The following is a 16,874-nucleotide window of genomic DNA, read 5'->3' as shown; positions in this document are numbered from 1 at the left end:
ACCATCGAGTATGCCCGCGACGCGATTGCGCGAGCCGATCATGCCCGTCAGCTCGCTCGCGCTCGGCTGATGGCGTCGCAAACCAACCAATTCCATCGGTACGATGCGGAACATACTGACGTACATTTCGCTCCCGGTACCATCGTTTTACTCTCGTCCCCTCATCGTCGGCTGGGCCTATCCGAAAAACTTCTGTCCCATTACACGGGACCCTACCGTATATTGCGTCAAGTAACACCTGTCACCTACGAGATCAGACCCATCTCTCCATCATCATCTACTATGCGGCCCAGTGATATTGTACACGTCTTGCGGATCAAGCCCTACAATAATGCATCAGATAACGACCTTTAAAGCACCGCGACGGTGCCTCCGCCACCGGGGGTCATGCTACGTGCCAGTGCATGGAGCTGAAGAAGACAAAGCAGATACACTGGCGCGAGTTAATCTGTGTGGCTGGCGCTGCTCGCCCAACCGGCTGTAAATACATCGGTGACTACCCCTCTGTGTCAGTCTCCTTCTCGTAACAATATTACGAGATTGCATGCATGGTGGTGTTTTGCATAGGAGCAACTTCTGCTAACTTCGGCGTATTTCAGTTGTAATTTAAGTCTGTTGATCAGTTTTCACTGCTCCCTTGGAGGGGATGGATGTAGACCACCCCGGGCGCCTGCCGGCACCAGCGGCGTCAGCGGCGGCCGCCTCCAGAAAGCGGATGGGACAAGCGAGTGACAGTGGCAGTGAAGATACTCATGCTTACTATCTCAGCAGTGAGGACTTTTCAGATGACGGTTTCCAACCTGTGCTGAGCCGCAAAGCGAAGAGGAGGAACATGAGGACATCCTCATCCTCAACTATTCGAACTGTAAGTGGAGCGCCAAAATCGAACACTTATACCATCCTGTTTCTGCCTGCGCTTCCTTCCGTCAGCATGAAACGCCTTAACAGACAGTCTGTGTCGAGGTCTCTGTAAACGCTCGTGCCAAATGAGATCACGGACATAAGAGTGAACGCCAGAAAGAATATACTGGCTGTGGACGTTTTGCACGCAAGTGCGTTGGGCGTTCTGCGCAGTGTAACTGACTTGGACGGCAACCAGGTGCGCTCTCATGTTCCCTTGGGATGTGATGTAGTAACCGGCGTGATCTACGACATAGATGTGGCTATTTCCAAAAATGACTTACAATTTCTTGTCAAGTCAACAACTGATACTCCTATTGTTGATGTCACCAGGCTAGGCAAGTCTTGCTGTGTGAAGGTTGCGTTTAAGAGCACATCACTCCCCTTTCATGTGAAGGTGGGGTACTTCAGACATGCTGTGCGGCCTTTCATTCCAAAGCCTCTCCAGTGCCGTAAATGCATGAAACTTGGACATGTGAGCAGCGTCTGTGAGAATTAGATGGTATGCCACCGCTGCGCCGAGCCCCATGAAGCGGATTAGTGCGTCGCAACTGTCAAGAAATGCTCTAATTGCAATGGATCCCATGAAGCCACATCGAAGGACTTCCCGCGGATTCAAAAGGAAATTGCCATTTTGAAGGAGATGGTGCGCGATCACTCATCTCATCGAGAAGCCGCAGCTAAAGTCAGAAGGCGTCGTTCACGTCGACGTCGGTCTTCAAGGACGCCCGCTACCTCCTCGACATGTTTGCCAGATCCCTCATCAGTACCACCTCTTTTGCCTCCCAGACCACATGCCGTGGGAAAGGCTGTAAAGGACAAAGCCAGTCAGCATACCCTAACTGCGACAGAGTGGCCTGCACTTCAAAGGGAAGCAGCATCAAGCGAACCGAAGGAGTTTCATGACGGCCAGTCCGCGATCCCAGTTCGAGATCTTTCCAACCAAGACAGGCAAGTGACTGCAATCGTGCAATCATTAATTGCCACGATTCGCACGCTACTGAGCAGCATAGAATCTCCGTCTGCTAAGAGTGCACTGCAATTACTGGATGCACTGAATCCAGTTTTTGCTAACTTCGTATAAGCACAATGGCTCAACAAAATCTCATCTTCCGCACTGAAGTTAAAAGTGCGTCGATTTTTCAGTGGAATGCCAGAGGCATGAAGTCCCGTATCTCGGACTTTCGCCAATTTGTCCGGGCCAATCAATTCCCTATACTTGTCATATGTGAACCAAACGTATCAACGCCTTATAGATTGTCCGGTTATGAAGCTTTTTGTTCAGCCGCTTGCGAAGAACGAAGCAAAGTAGTTGTTTACATTCGCACAGACTTGACTTATCTTTCACACCTAATAAGTTCAAATGACGACAATCAGTACGTGTGTCTTCGTGTAAAGAAGAATGCAGTTTCGTTCACGTTTATTGGTGAATATCTATCTCCGTCATCGCGATTTGACTGCGACAGATTAAAAGACATCCTAATGAGGACCGATGGGCCTTGGATAATCACCGGTGACTTCAACGCCCATCACATGCTTCGGGGGAGCACTAGGATGAATGCCAGGGGCCGGAACATTGTTACATTCGCTTCTGATTACGACCTTTCCATCATGAACGATGGTACCCCCACGTATCTGCGGGGTCTCACGTATGGCAGTTGCCTTGACCTCACATTGGTGTCACGGTGCTTCTCTCACAAAGTTAAATGGTTTTGCGATATTGAGACTCATAGGAGTGATCACATACCCACCTACGTGATGATCGATGGTATCATAAAAAATTTCTTTTCCGGTGTTGTAATTGGCACTGACTGGTCGATGTTTACATCGCGTGTTGAGGACGCTTTCCAAAAAGACCTCGCCTGCAGCCTGGAAAATACCATAGCGGAAGCTATGCAAGCGTCCAAATGTAAATTACCATTTTCGTCTAAAATAACACAGTTTGACATCTAACTGGAAAGATTACGAGCTATACGAAGGCGTGCTAAACGATGATACAGACGCACAAAATCAATTTACGATCTGAGGGAAGCAAGGCGGCTCCAGAAAAAGATTCAACGACGCATTTACAAGCTGGAGAGCGAACGCTGGAAAACATTCTGCGAATCTCTAGACCCTCATAAACCGCTGTCATATATCTGGAGAACAGTTCGTGGTCTTCGCTCCTCTCCGCAACAACGGCACCCTTTTAAAGCTTTGGCACTTCATCATGGAAAAACAGAACTCGAGGTGGCTGAAGAATTTTGCACGAGAGTTGCCAGGAATATTATGAACGAGAGCATTGACGCCGTGATCGTTCCTGAGACGCGACTACCAGAAATGGGCATTCGATTCATCATGGAAGAACTGGAAGGTGCTTTAGTCGCTTCTAAGCGCATGTCATTGCCAGGTCCTGATGATATTACTTATAGTGCGTTGGGACACCTTGGACACAAAGCCAGAAAAGAACTTTTAATATGCTTCAACTCCTGGCTCAGCGGCAGTGTTCCCCGAGAATGGAAAATAAGCCGATTAATACCACTTTTGAAATCGGGAAAATCACCATTGGACTTCACAGCGTATCGCCCTATTGCCCTCGCAAGCTGCCTCGGAAAATTGATGGAAAGAATGGTTCTATTTCGTCTCGAGTGGTACTTGGAACGATACACCAAATACTCTTCTTGCATGGCAAGCTTTCTTCGGGGCCGCTCCTCCATCGACTGTGTGCTTGACTTATCGACATTTGTACAACAAGAAAAAAGTCGCAAGTGCATATCAGTGGCACTCTTTCTTGACGTGAAGGGTGCATACGATAATGTCGCTCACGATGCCATCCTCACTTCTCTCGCAGCAATGGGCATAGGCGGACGAATGTTTCATTGGATAAAAGATTATATAACTGGCAGGTGTTTCTTTGTGCAAACATATGAGGGTACAACTGCTGAACATTACACCTACTGCGGAGCACCTCAGGGAGGTGTTTTAAGCCCCACATTGTTCAATGTTGCCCTCATTGGTCTGGTGAAGGTTCTGCCAAAGTCGGTGTGCCTATCCATATACGCCGATGATATTTGCCTCTGGAGTGCTGCAGTTACTCGCCCTCAGGTGCGTGCACGAATACAGCGGGCAGTAACCCTCACAACAGCCTACCTTCAGAAACAAGGCCTAACTATATCAACTGTGAAGTGCGCGTTGATGGCGTTCACACGCAAACCAATGACGCCATACCCTGTTTACATCAATGGACAGAGTGTCAAATATGCACGGACGCATTGTTTCCTGGGCATAATAATAGACAGAAGTCTTTCGTGGAGCCCGCATCGTGCGTACTTGAAGAAGAGACTGCTATCCATTGTGCATATAATGAAATTCATGTGCAGGAAAGCATGAAAAACTTCTGTGGCCTCCATGCTACAGCTGTACAAGGCCCTATTTCTGGGTCTATTGCGCTACAGCTTGCCGGTACTGACTAACACTTGCAAATCCAATACTCAGTCATTGGAGAGTTTGCAGGGTCAGGCACTGCGTATCTGCCTAGGACTGCCCCGATGCGCTTCTACTTATGCCACAATCATGCTTGCCAAAGACCATCCGGTCAGGACATATAGCGTTGTGGATTGCCTCAGAGCGCACATTCGACATGCTAGCCGTGTCCCCGACCACCACTTGGCCCTTCTACCTTCCAGAAGACCACGTGCTACGTTTTCAGACGTCATAGCCAAGCACCTAAACAGCATTCCATCTGGATATACGCCAGCTTCGAGAATGGCATGTCCTTTGTGGTGCCTCGACCAGCCACAAGTGCGTCTAGAATTTCGGGAATCGAAAAGAAAAGCAATCACTCCAGAGTAGCATTGAAGCAAGCAACACTGCTATTATTACATGAGTTGTACTTAGACCGAACGCAGATATACACTGATGGGTCCGTCTCGTCCAGCAGCTCATCAGGTGTTGCTGTAATTCCGGCTGCAGCAATGACAATCAAGTTTAAGTTGTCGCATATGACTACGTCTACGGCATCAGAGCTTGCTGCTATGAGGGCTGCTTTACAATATCTCGTTCAAGAACGTCCAGGAAAATGGGTCATATTCTGTGATTCGAAGGCAGCGCTTCAGAGTTTGCAGTCTGCCATACGTAGGAGGAGTCATGACCAATTGGTACAAGAAATAAGGCATTGCCATCATGAAGCTCTAGCACTAGGGCATGATATTATATATCAATGGCTGCCTGGACATATCGGTATTATCGAAAATCAATTAGCCGATGATGCAGCCCGCTCAGCCCATGAAGGAACCCGTGTAGTCCCGATTCTTCTATCAAGGAATGATGCAGCAAGACAACTTTACCTGCTGGCTCGAGATCTCACACGCACGTTCTGGTCATCTACCAGCTTCCAAAGGTGTCAATTTTATGAACTGGATCCTTCGCTCAAGCTAAAACTACCATCACAACTTTCCCGCTCCGATGCGACACTGTTATGCCGCGTTTGGTTGGGTGTTGCATTTACAAAGGTGTACTCCTTCCGCATTGGTATGGCAGACACTCCTACATGCGACTACTGCGGAGCTGAAGAGACCATCTAACACGTCCTGTGCAGCTGCGCTTGCTACGACACACACCGATGCCAGCTCCGGATGGTTTCGAATCAACTTGACCCCGGACCATTTTGTGTGCAGAAGATACTAGGACCTTGGGCATCTGCCTCAGTTGCGCAGAAAGCAACTAAAGCACTGCTAATTTACCTAAAGTCAACAAACCTGAGCAACCGCCTGTAGACTGTGTGTGCTCCCCGAGTGTGCTCGTGATTGTGTGTACCTTCTCATCTCTCTGCAACCTCTTTTGTCCCCTTTATCTCTTCCCCAGTGCAGGGTAGCAAACCGGATGTGCGTCTGGTTAACCTCCCTGCCTTTCCTTGCATCTTTATCTCTCTCTCTCTCTCTGTGCATGCGTGGTGCCCCCAGGGGTGTAAATGTAGAATGGAAACATGTCCGCTAAGATAACATATTAATCTACGAATAGCCAACGAAATTGATCTGTCCATCACGTTCACACACTCGACCTACAGTAGTTGCTATGACGATAGTACTGTAATAATAATTTCCGTGGTTTTGCGTGCCAAAAGCATTATATAATATTCTTAGGCTCAGCATAAACAGGGTTCTTGATATTTTGACCTCCTAATGTTTTTTTTTTGACGTGCATGGCACCACAGAGTAAATTAGCCTCTAGCGTTTCGTGTCTATCTAAAATTTCATCGCCACGTCTTGATTGGAACTTTCGACTTTCTGGTCAGCCGCCAAACAGCACAAGTGTTAGACCACCATGGCAGGTCGCAAACTTGCCTAATTAGGGCTTCAAACTTTACTAGTTTCATTTCTAATTGCTTCACCTTCAAAAACTCGCAACATTGTACTGTCCAGTTTCATGTCACAATGAACTTCTATGCAATGACACCACCGACGCAACTACCGTGGCCGTCACTTTTCAATTTGTGACGTTGATTCAATGACTTACGCTGATTCTATGCTCGGCAGGTTCACTACAAGAAGATGCGCTCGTGAATACGTGCACAAGGGTATGAAAATACCCGCTGGAACCAGCATCGTCATCCCCAACCACCACCTGAGTCATGACCCGAATTTCTGGGAGCAACCCGAAGTCTTCGATCCAGAAAGGTTTTTCCCTTTCCTCTTACCATGTAAATTACCACAACGCCAGCCTCTAATGTGGCACACGTACTCAAATTTACAAAGGTTGTCTGTTTGCCATGATTCGTAGCCATTCGATTGCTTCCTTCGATTGTATGTCCAATGCCACAATTCATCTGCAATGAACGGCTCACATGCCGGACTTCCCTTCGCAATACATCGTTCACATGAACATATTTATGTCCGCGTTGAACCCACAGTATACGGATTAACACGTCATTTTGTAGGTATCTACTCATTGCTGTTGAACATGAACGCTCATTAAATCAATTGTCCAGCAAGAAGACTTGTAAAAAATCTTTCGGCTCTTGCAGCAGATGCTCATCTAAAGTCACGGTCCCAGTAAGTATCGTAATGTGAGAGGTTTTCTGGAAAATATTAGATTTTTGCGTGCCAGAACCTATGTAGATGGAGCAGGCGTGGTCACTTCAATCTCGACTCTTTCAAAGAAAGCCAGTTAAAAAATTGGCCCCGTATCTGCAAGTAATCTGCAAATATCGCCAAATAATGAAGGTCTTGCGTGTGGAGAGAGCGAGCGAAACATTTATTTGATGTTCTGCGCAAGACAATCGGTGAATGGTATTCTGGAGGCGCTACGTTAGAGTGCCTCGAGCGTGCACCGGAGGCGAACGAGCGCATCAAGTCACGTCACACGTGAGAGATGAGCGCCATCTGGCTGTTTATTTTGGAAAACAAAGCGCGTGGCCGTGCGCGCCCGTCTTAGAGGTGATAACGTGTACAACGCGAGGCGACGGGTAGGTGCCACCACCATGTCGTCTTAGCAAAGCGTGGGAAACTCTCCCCGTTCCGTGCAAGCGTTGCATTGTAAGCGAAGCGTGATAAGTGCTACGTTCCTTAAAGTTACTTACGTATGCGTTTTCTAGTAAGAGATGCATATGCAGAATATATGCGCGTTGTTATGGTGCCCCAGACATGCGCAATAATTGCTTTTTAATTGACAATTGCGCAAGCAACAACGCTCAACCTTGAGCAACATTGGTGAGCGCTGCGGATGGGGTCCGCCGTTTCAAATACCCGATGCCGGTAAGAGTGGGGAAACAGACAAATGTACAGACAAGCAGACCAAAATTTTTGCGTCGAAGGTCCCCAAGAAAGACTATCATATTTAAAAAGCAGAACAAATTATCGTCCCATGTTTTCACATATAGTTTTATGTCGTAATGAGAAACAGCAACGTGTTTCATGTATCGCTTACCGATATTATGCTACTGTTATACCTACAGCGCAGGTATTCATGGAGTTGTACAAATTATACTTTCGGTACTCATTGGTTGTCTACAAGTTGAGAGTTATTTTCCACTGCAAAATGCATATGTGGCAAATTCTAAAATATAGCTGTGGCACGAACATTGTGCCCCTATCTCTTAATTTTCAGTCATCTTTTCTTTTTGTAAGATAAAAATAATAAAACATACTGCACTGCTGCTGTCGCATTTCAAACATACATAATTTCAAAAAGGCAGCAATAATGGGGAGCCTTAATAATTCTGAATGCTTCAGTTTCTATTTCAGCATGAGAGCGCTGCATTATGTGTACAAATATGTAATTTCAGTCAGTTACCCTTAACACCGACTGGTTATCTTGCTACATGCGCTGCCAATGTCCATTTCTTCTTGAGTTCAAGCAACATGTCTTAAGCGCAAACTTGTTTTCTGCCCCACTCAACTCTCTCCCGTGTAGCCTGGAGACCTGCAATGTTGCTGAGGTCCGATTACCGAAGAGATATCTTTTCTGAATCCTACATTTCTGGAGGTATAGAGGAGCAAATATTTATTCACAGCACTTCTTCGTTGTTCTGTGAATGTATTGAAATGAGAGCGCACTACTTAGACACGGACAGAAAGACAGGGACAAGCGCTCATTGCCAACTGAAAGATTATTCGGAAAACTATGAAATATATACTGACAGAGAAACATTGTCATGGCACATACGATAAAACCAAAACACGGTCCAAAATAGCAAAACCGATCAATTATATATGCACGTCAGCCCCACCTTACCAACATCTACTGTGCCTTAGAGTAATTACTTGACTCCTATGGCATCTGGTACTGTCCAAAAACGCTAGCTTTTTATCCGACAGGACAGAGAAAGGACGTTAAGCCTATAGACCCAAAATTCTCCTTCGTGAAGAAGTGACACCCAACTGACTTGTAAGCCATTGTTAGAAGTGTATTTATTCGTGTTCCCCAAGAAGACTCTGGCCGGTGCATCTCGGAAGGACTTGACATACTTCAACGCGGCAAGCCTGTCAGTAGTCACATTTCTTTAGGTCGGACCATACACTTTCTAATCGACAATGATCTGTGTGCGGTGCCTTCAGATGAAGAGGGAGGTTTTGCAGTGCTTTTAAAGAGCCAGTTTTCCAAAACAGGGCAGTCCACCGTTAGTTCTGTGTTTCATAATTTCACCGCCATCAATTTGTGAAAAGTGAAAGCAAGAGCAAAGGAGCTATGCCGAGAACTCAACTTGCTAGGTTTACTGAAAAACGTAGATAAGTGTGATAAACTCTCACTGGATGTATTTTTTAAGCTAAGACACATAAGCGTGATGTACCTTTTAGAGTTATAATATCTGAATCTGCTTCCTGGCAAAAGAATGTAGGGGTGTTTTTGCAAGATCAGCTAAAAAGTTTCAACAATAATGACCCATTTTTAATTAGGAAGTCGGATGAACTTATCAAATTTTTTCAACAAAATTGTTGAACAAATCTCAGGGCATTATCAATAGCTGTAAAAGATCTTTACTATTCTTTACGTCACGATGCGTTGCTCACTTGTATTGAAGAATGCATTGACCAGTTTGGTGAATTGTCATTTCAGAACAGCACAGGAATGAGTGCGCGTAGTTTTCTAGACTTATTGGGCACGTATCTCAGCTCCACATATCTAGAGTGGAATGGCAATGTGTATCTTCAGAAAACTGGCGTGTCGATTGGATTTTGTCTGGCCCCACTTTTGAGCGATTTGGTGTTGGCGACTTTGAACAGAGCGCTTAATCAAGAATCAGTGATCACTGCAGTGAAAAAAGTTTTCAGATTTGTTGATGATTTTTTCGTCATAGTAAAGTGTGATCCGTAAGGTACTGTGTCTCAGGCCAACGATTTCTTGTCGCTCTTTATGAAGTGCCTTGATCCATTCGTGTTGACCCATGAAATGCCGGAAAACTGGTTCATCAGGTTTCTTGAGGTTAGGCTTACGTTTAGGGCAGAACACACCTGCTGGGCATATGAGCCACGTGCGGGAAACCGCTGCTGCCGTACACGTCAACTCAGAGCAAACTTCTCAAAACAGGCATAGTATGTACGTGTTTCACTAATGCAATTGACCGTTCTTGTGTTCATTCAATGGAATCCAGCTTCCACAATCAGGTTGCGAGGCTCAAGTCAGCTGGGTATCCTGAGGCGGTCTTGGTTTCCGTGGCCGAGAGTATCCGCAAAAAACGGAAAGCTGAACATGCAATAATAGCGAAAGTTGAGCTACTTGGTGGTTCACGCTTGGGATGTAAAAACAGCGCAAAAAATGTCATCTCTTCCTATGTCCGTTTTGTCTATATTTTTGCGCTTTTTTTTACATTCCTAGCTAAACATGGCCAAAGAAATGGTGCAGCAGGACGTGCCAACTGCAACCACTAAAAAGAAAGAAAAAATAGCTGTTGTCCCATTCATGCATCAGGTTATCTACTGCATGAAAAAGGTGGGGCAACGCGTGAGAGTTCCTGTAGTTTCCTCTGCGCCACACAAGCTTTCCCAGCTGGCTAGGCTGACATGTGCCGCTAGACACAAGAAACAGCTGTGCAAAACAAAGCACAGAAGCCGTTATGTCATTTGCATTAGCAACGTTGTTTACATAATCATACTTTCGTGCGGTCCCTGTTATATTGGGAAAACTGGAAGATGCCTCAACGACAAATTGCGTGCGTGCAATGTTTGCAGCGGCAATGATGGTTTTCTGGCCCAGCATGTTACTATATGTGGCTGTGAAGTACAGTTTGATAACACAGTCGTACTTAACACACACAAATAGGAGCGCACAATGCTTATATTTGAAGCAGCATACGTAGCACGTGAACACTTGACTTGCGTCAGCAAATTATCTATAGCTTTATCTGATAAGGAGCTAGCGTTTTCGGACAGTAGCAGATGCCATAGGAGTTAAGTAGTCACCCTAAGACACAGTAGGCGTTGGTAACGTGGGGCTAACGTACATAGATAATTTATCGGTTTTGTTATTTTGGTCGTGATTTGGTCTTATCGTATGTACCATGACACTGTTTCATCTGTCACTATATAATTCATAGTATTCTGAATAAATTTTCAGTTGGTAGTAGGCGCTTGTCCCTGTCTGTCTGTCCGCGTCTAAGTAGTGCGCTCTCATTTCAAAACAATCATGTGTCACCTACTCGTCCAATCAATGATATTGACAAATAATGTTTTGTGAACACTGAATGTTGCTTTTGAACTTATTTTCTCAAAGGTTAATAATTTTGGCGGGTATTTACCTACACTACGACTCGAATGGTATTCAGCTCTTTTCTATATATTGCTCTTAAGACACTCTTGTTCACTGACCAATTATTTCAATCTCTCTTGGTCTCTTAACGTTACGTGCGTAGTTTTTCTTTCTGTGACTCGTTGCCTGGTCTCCTATCTGCGTTGAGCCAAAGAGGAGACAGGGCTCCTCGAGAACGCAAGTGTGCGAGGCGTAGGCAGAGCCTTGGGTTAGCCAATGAGTTCGCGGTGGTAATATTGCCATAGCAAGCACACGGCTGGCTCAGTTGCAGAATTATATACGATGTTTTATTTTCTCAGCAGAAGCCGTAATCAGGCTAAAGACGATTCTGTTTCAATCATCATCAACGTCAGCCGTCATGGTCTTACTTCTTTGTTCCAACTTGTCTTGCAGATTCAGCCCACAAAATAAAGGCCTTGTTGATCCCGTGGTGTACCAGCCTTTCGGTCAGGGCCCCCGCAATTGCGTCGGCATGAGATTCGCCCAGCTGGAGATGAAACTAACCATGGCGAAATTATTGGCAAAATACAAGCTTTTTCTGGATGAACGTCATATTAAGGTTCGTGCGCACTTCCCTGAATAATGTTTTGAGCATTTCAAAGAAGCGTAAGTTTACTTTTCGTCTCCACCAAATATAATTCATGTATGTTCATAGAGAAGCGTGGCTTTTCAGCTTAGGAGGTTCAATCCGTAGTAAGCAATCATTTTGCCTACCACGCTTAATATATATTATTAGCAACGCAAGTTAACTTGAGGCGGTAAATAACCAAAACAGTCATTTCGTCTATCCCGCTTAACAATTATTAGCAACGCAAGTTAATTTCAGGCAGCAAAAGTGAGCTCTCTTATGTCTTCTATAGTGCACTTGCGGTGTTTCTAAATCAGTAGCATGTTTACCCACACACCCACTTTTACATTCACCTATATGGAGAACTTTAAAATAGCATAAACACGTTTGCACGAAGGCCCAACAAGAAAGCATTGGCAGTTGTTCGATTTCACTGTTGAAAATTTCTTTTGCGGCGAGACGTTTCTATCCATCACATTGCCAATTGAAACTAATCTTTACCAAAGACTCAAACATTTCCAATTCCGAAATTGATCGTTTTATTTGTTTGTTCTTTTTGTGGCTCTTTATTTTTGCACTGCAGTTTTGCAGGACTAACAAAAGCCCTGACTTGAACATTGTGACTGAACAGCAAAAAACAAGGCCCAGTGTCAGCAAGCATGCAGGACACAGCACTGTTTTGTCACAGTGTTCATAAACCTGCTAGCATGCTGATGAATCCTTGTTTCTTTATTTGGCAGTAGAAGCCCGATATCCATAGGTATAATTTGAAAGCATTCAGGTACAGAGTTAACTTGCGCAGTCTTCTACGCGAACTTTAGACAAAAAATACCGTAACACCAAAGGACCAAGCCAGTGCGGGTCCTCTGCTCTCTTCTCGGGTGCCAAGGATATTATCAACGTTAGAGGCAGGCTGAAGACGGAGACACTTAAGGCGGAAGACATCAATGCACCTGAAGACATCAGCGTGAGATGTTCACAGATTTCCCCGTTTTAGTCTATTTACGTTATCGCCGAGAAAAACAAGGCATGTTCAATGCCTACATTCATATTTACTTCACTTCACTACTTAAAATGTGTTAGAATCGAATATTCTTTTTATAATTTCATAATTCAATTTGCTCAGCACGTTTCCAAGAGGCAGACTGGATCGGGTGCATACGTGTTTTTTTCTTAGTTCTTGCACATGCGTAATTCTATTTGTGAGAGATTTTATGCTTATCAAACTGAAATAAATGTTGGGCGTCTTTCCTATCTGCACCCGCTTTCAACGACGTAGTTTCATCATCAAGTTTTCGCTTTTCGAAACCACGCAAGCACTACACGACAACACAGGACTGGTGATTTAGTGTCAGTACATGGTGTTCTCATGTCATTCTTGTCCTTTTTTGTGCTAATTTGTTTTCCTAATGTCATGAACCAACTCGTACAAGAGAATGTTTTGCTAAATCTGTCCATCGTTTATTATTTCAGGAGAAAAACTTGGAGCTGGAATCCACTTTCATATTCGCGATGCCTAAGGATGGCATCTGGCTCAAGATCGAAAAAGTTATCTAATAACGCCTTTTTTTCTCTGGAACTTACAGCAATAATTGACATCGTTCTGCTACAGCAGCGTTTTTCAACATATTACTCAGTCTATGTATAATAAAACTATGGGTGTAATAACATTTTGTAAGCTCTCAATCATGTCGTCGGCTCGCGGAAGCATCAGGTTGCTCTGAATACAATAGCTTTCACGCATTTGTGGAATGCTCCCTTTTTTAGATTGCACGTACGCTGTGAAGAAACGAGGGAAGGCATCATGCATAGTGTCATGCTGTCTTTATTGTTATCCCCCGTGACCTTAAGTCAACATATTGCACCGCGCAAGAAAACGGGCAGTTTTTGCGTAACTACGGAAAGAAGACACAAGCACAAGGAAAATCATTGACTCCTTCTCCATGTGTCTTCCTTTTGTAGTTACGCTATAACCACTCGTTTTCTTGCGCTTTGGAAATACGTTGATTCGAAATCACCACCAGGCCTCAGCATCCGTCTTATCGAGTGACCTGCTACTGCCATTTGATCCTTTAGGCAGCGTCACAAATCTGTGCAAGCGTTTCACATAACTCCTGTGCATGGGCGTAATGTCACATGTCACGGAAACAAGAGAGAGAGAGGAGTAAATTAAAAACAGGTAGTTTATCCAGATATGTGTTTCGTAGTTCGGCAGCAGTTTTTTTTTTTTTTTTGTAAGCATACATTTTCCCATTCTAGCGCGGCACATAACCGGCAATTTATAATTAATGACTTGCTATTATAGCATCGTGGTAAACTTATATGTTGTTTATAGACAGTTTGTTTGTGTATTCGCAATTGGTGAACTGTCATGTTCAGTGAAAATTTGCTTGTATAGAAGTGCAGGAACAAAGTGACCTAGTGTCCATCCACGTGCCCATTTGCATAGTCTTGTCATCGGACACTGCTGGGCAACAATATTTTTAAATGTTTGTAGAGGATCAGTAACGTTGAAGGTTCAGCTAGTCGGTGATAGTTTATGTTTACTTATGAAGCAGCACACGGAGGCAAGCACACAAGGAATGAAAGGGACACCGCTGCCTTCGCGATCAGTTTATTTAGTTAAAGGCACATTATTTTTATACATGATAGTGTACCACGTGCTACAATGAAGATCAGTCGCCGCATATTTTCTGAAAATCACACTTAACAATCGCTTTAACTAATCGATGCTTGGCTAAGGCCATTATCTTTTTGTGTGTGTGTGTGTGTGTGTGTGTGTGTGTGTGTGTGTGTGTGTGTGTGTGTGTGTGTGTGTGTGTGTGTGTGTGTGTGTGTGTGTGTGTGTGTGTGTGTGTGTGTGTGTGTGTGTGTGTGTGTGTGTGTGTGTGTGTGTGTGTGTGTGTGTGTGTGTGTGTGTGTGTGTGTGTGTGTGTGTGTGTGTGTGTGTGTGTGTGTGTGTGTGTGTGTGTGTGTGTGTGTGTGTGTGTGTGTGTGTGTGTGTGTGTGTGTGTGTGTGTGTGTGTGTGTGTGTGTGTGTGTGTGTGTGTGTGTGTGTGTGTGTGTGTGTGTGTGTGTGTGTGTGTGTGTGTGTGTGTGTGTGTGTGTGTGTGTGTGTGTAATGCCGGAGACTCAAATCGGTGGCGACAACTTATTTTAGGCATTTATTTCGAATGGTGCTTGCCCTGTAGTCTTGAAGTGTGAAAGAGGGGTGATGGAACGCAAGAAAAGATTCATGAATGGACGACAAAGTATTGCAGACAGGAATAATTAATACCAGCACACAAACGTTGCCAGTGGACAGTCACTATTCGCCACTTGTTCAGTTTGTTATTTTTTCCATCAAACGGCAGCAAACCCTCATAGCGACTAGCATTGAAAGTCCTGCTGCAAATGCCCTCAAATTTTGTTTTTTATGATCTTGAAGTGGCGAAGCCCACGATACCTATACACATGCGTTATACGAGTGCCACGTTGCGAGAGTCTACTGGCAAATGAAGGGACGGCGAGCACCTCAGCCGGGCTGCTCGGGGCCCACAGGATACTCGACCCACGGCTGAAGAGACGAAGTATGTACTGGAAAGGTATTCGTCGCTACTCCTATACATTACCGACTGGAGCAACGGGTGTGCCCTAAACCATGTCCAGAACCGTCAAAAGCAGGAAGCATGTATTCAGACTTCTCTAGAGCAGCAGATACACTCATAGAACACTCATTCACAAACTGTACAGAACGAAACACGTGTACATAGCCCGCTTTGCAGTGCACCGAACCCTGGTGCACCTGCTCCTTGAATGCCAGTGTCATGCGAGCCGCATTATGCAACCAGAGACAACTGACGCAGTACAAACGAGCGACGAGCACCTAAGCGAAATTATTGCACCATCTGCCGCTAAATATAACAATGTGCTGAAAGCAACAGGCTTTAACATTTACTCTGGCGGCGACGTTGACGTTGGGACTCATCGCAGATTGCGCTGGAGAGAAACCTGAGTAGGCGCGAAGCACGTAGTGATAGAACGATGTTTACTACTGGAACATGACCATCACTGCTAATGAGCAGTGAGAGACAGAAGACCCCGATTGGGCACTAACTCACCGTTCGCTTTTAGTTAACGCTCACGCTGCGAAGTTTTAATTATTGTGAAATCAATCCATCCATTTGCGGGTGGTTCATTGCTATGCTTTTATAGTGAAGTCAAATCTTTTTGGGGGCTGCTATATTGTATACTGTTCACTAAAAGCATAGCGATAAAACCACCCGCGAGTTAATCGAACCATTCCACATTAGGAGGTGCGGCGTAACAAGTGTTAGCCACCCCTTCATTGCCATTTCAGAGAAACGGTACTTATAAGGTAAAATCACTTCACTAATCTTTTTGGTTATTTCATCCGCTTATGTTTTTTTTTATTGGGCGCATGCGCCTTGATGATATTTTGACAAACTTTTTGCGGAATGGCATTTGTTTTTCATTTTTCTAGGCGAGAGAACTTGTTTCATGTGACAATTTTTACAATCTATATATGTGTTGCACCTTCAAAAAACTTTCGGCTGCGAGTGTGCGCTTGTGTTGTTCTTCTATGCTCCAGTCGATGTTACGTACTGCGCCCCACTACTATCTTCCATAATGAATTGCTACCAACTAGCCCGAATGACTGTTTTGCTACTCATGTTAGCGCCGTTGAAACCGTGACGCAACCCGTGCGAAGCAACGCTGCGGCTTCGCATCCCCTTAGGGTTCTCTTCGGAAAGATATTGTTATCTTTTGCTATGTAGGTGAAAATGTTTCAGGCCCAATTACCTTGATGCACGTTAAGAAACTCCAGGTGGTTAAAATTTCCAGAGCCCTCCACTTCGGCGTCTCTCATAATCATATCGTGGTCTCACAACGTTACCGTGACCCCAGATATCATTAGGAAGTGTGTCTTGGAGGCATGAATAGTTTGCAACGAAGTTCATGGCAACCATGTCTGAAATATTCCATAGGCTCTATTGTATCAGGGAGAGGGGAGTGGCTGCATGCACGCGATGATGTAGGCCGTGCAGCGCTTCGGCTCCACTGATTTTCGGTTGAACCACAGGCAACTTCACTATACCCCGTCAAGACAAGCATCATTCGCTACGGCAACTCACAAGCAACACGTGGATACCCGCATAATTCAGGTGGGCCGGTTTTCAGCAAC

The 16,874-nt window shown here is 44.9% G+C and overlaps 1 protein-coding gene across 1 annotated transcript in view; it reads left to right on the top strand.

The window, feature by feature from the left end:
* LOC119187402 (cytochrome P450 3A4-like) overlaps window positions 1–13,357 on the top strand; it is a 52,947-nt gene extending 39,590 nt beyond the window's left edge. The window contains exons 12-14 of the mRNA XM_075869691.1: window positions 6,414–6,554; window positions 11,515–11,680; window positions 13,163–13,357. Of these exons, the coding sequence (XP_075725806.1) occupies window positions 6,414–6,554; window positions 11,515–11,680; window positions 13,163–13,246 (391 nt within the window). The 3' untranslated portion in view covers window positions 13,247–13,357. The remainder of the gene's footprint in view (window positions 1–6,413; window positions 6,555–11,514; window positions 11,681–13,162) is intronic.
* The last annotated feature ends 3,517 nt before the right edge of the window (window positions 13,358–16,874 follow it).

The sequence above is a fragment of the Rhipicephalus microplus genome, chromosome 7 (genome assembly GCF_043290135.1).
Source record: "Rhipicephalus microplus isolate Deutch F79 chromosome 7, USDA_Rmic, whole genome shotgun sequence".
Taxonomy (NCBI): Eukaryota; Metazoa; Arthropoda; class Arachnida; order Ixodida; family Ixodidae; genus Rhipicephalus; species Rhipicephalus microplus.
Note: the sequence above shows the minus strand (reverse complement) of the source record. Positions and strands in the feature narration are given on the sequence as shown.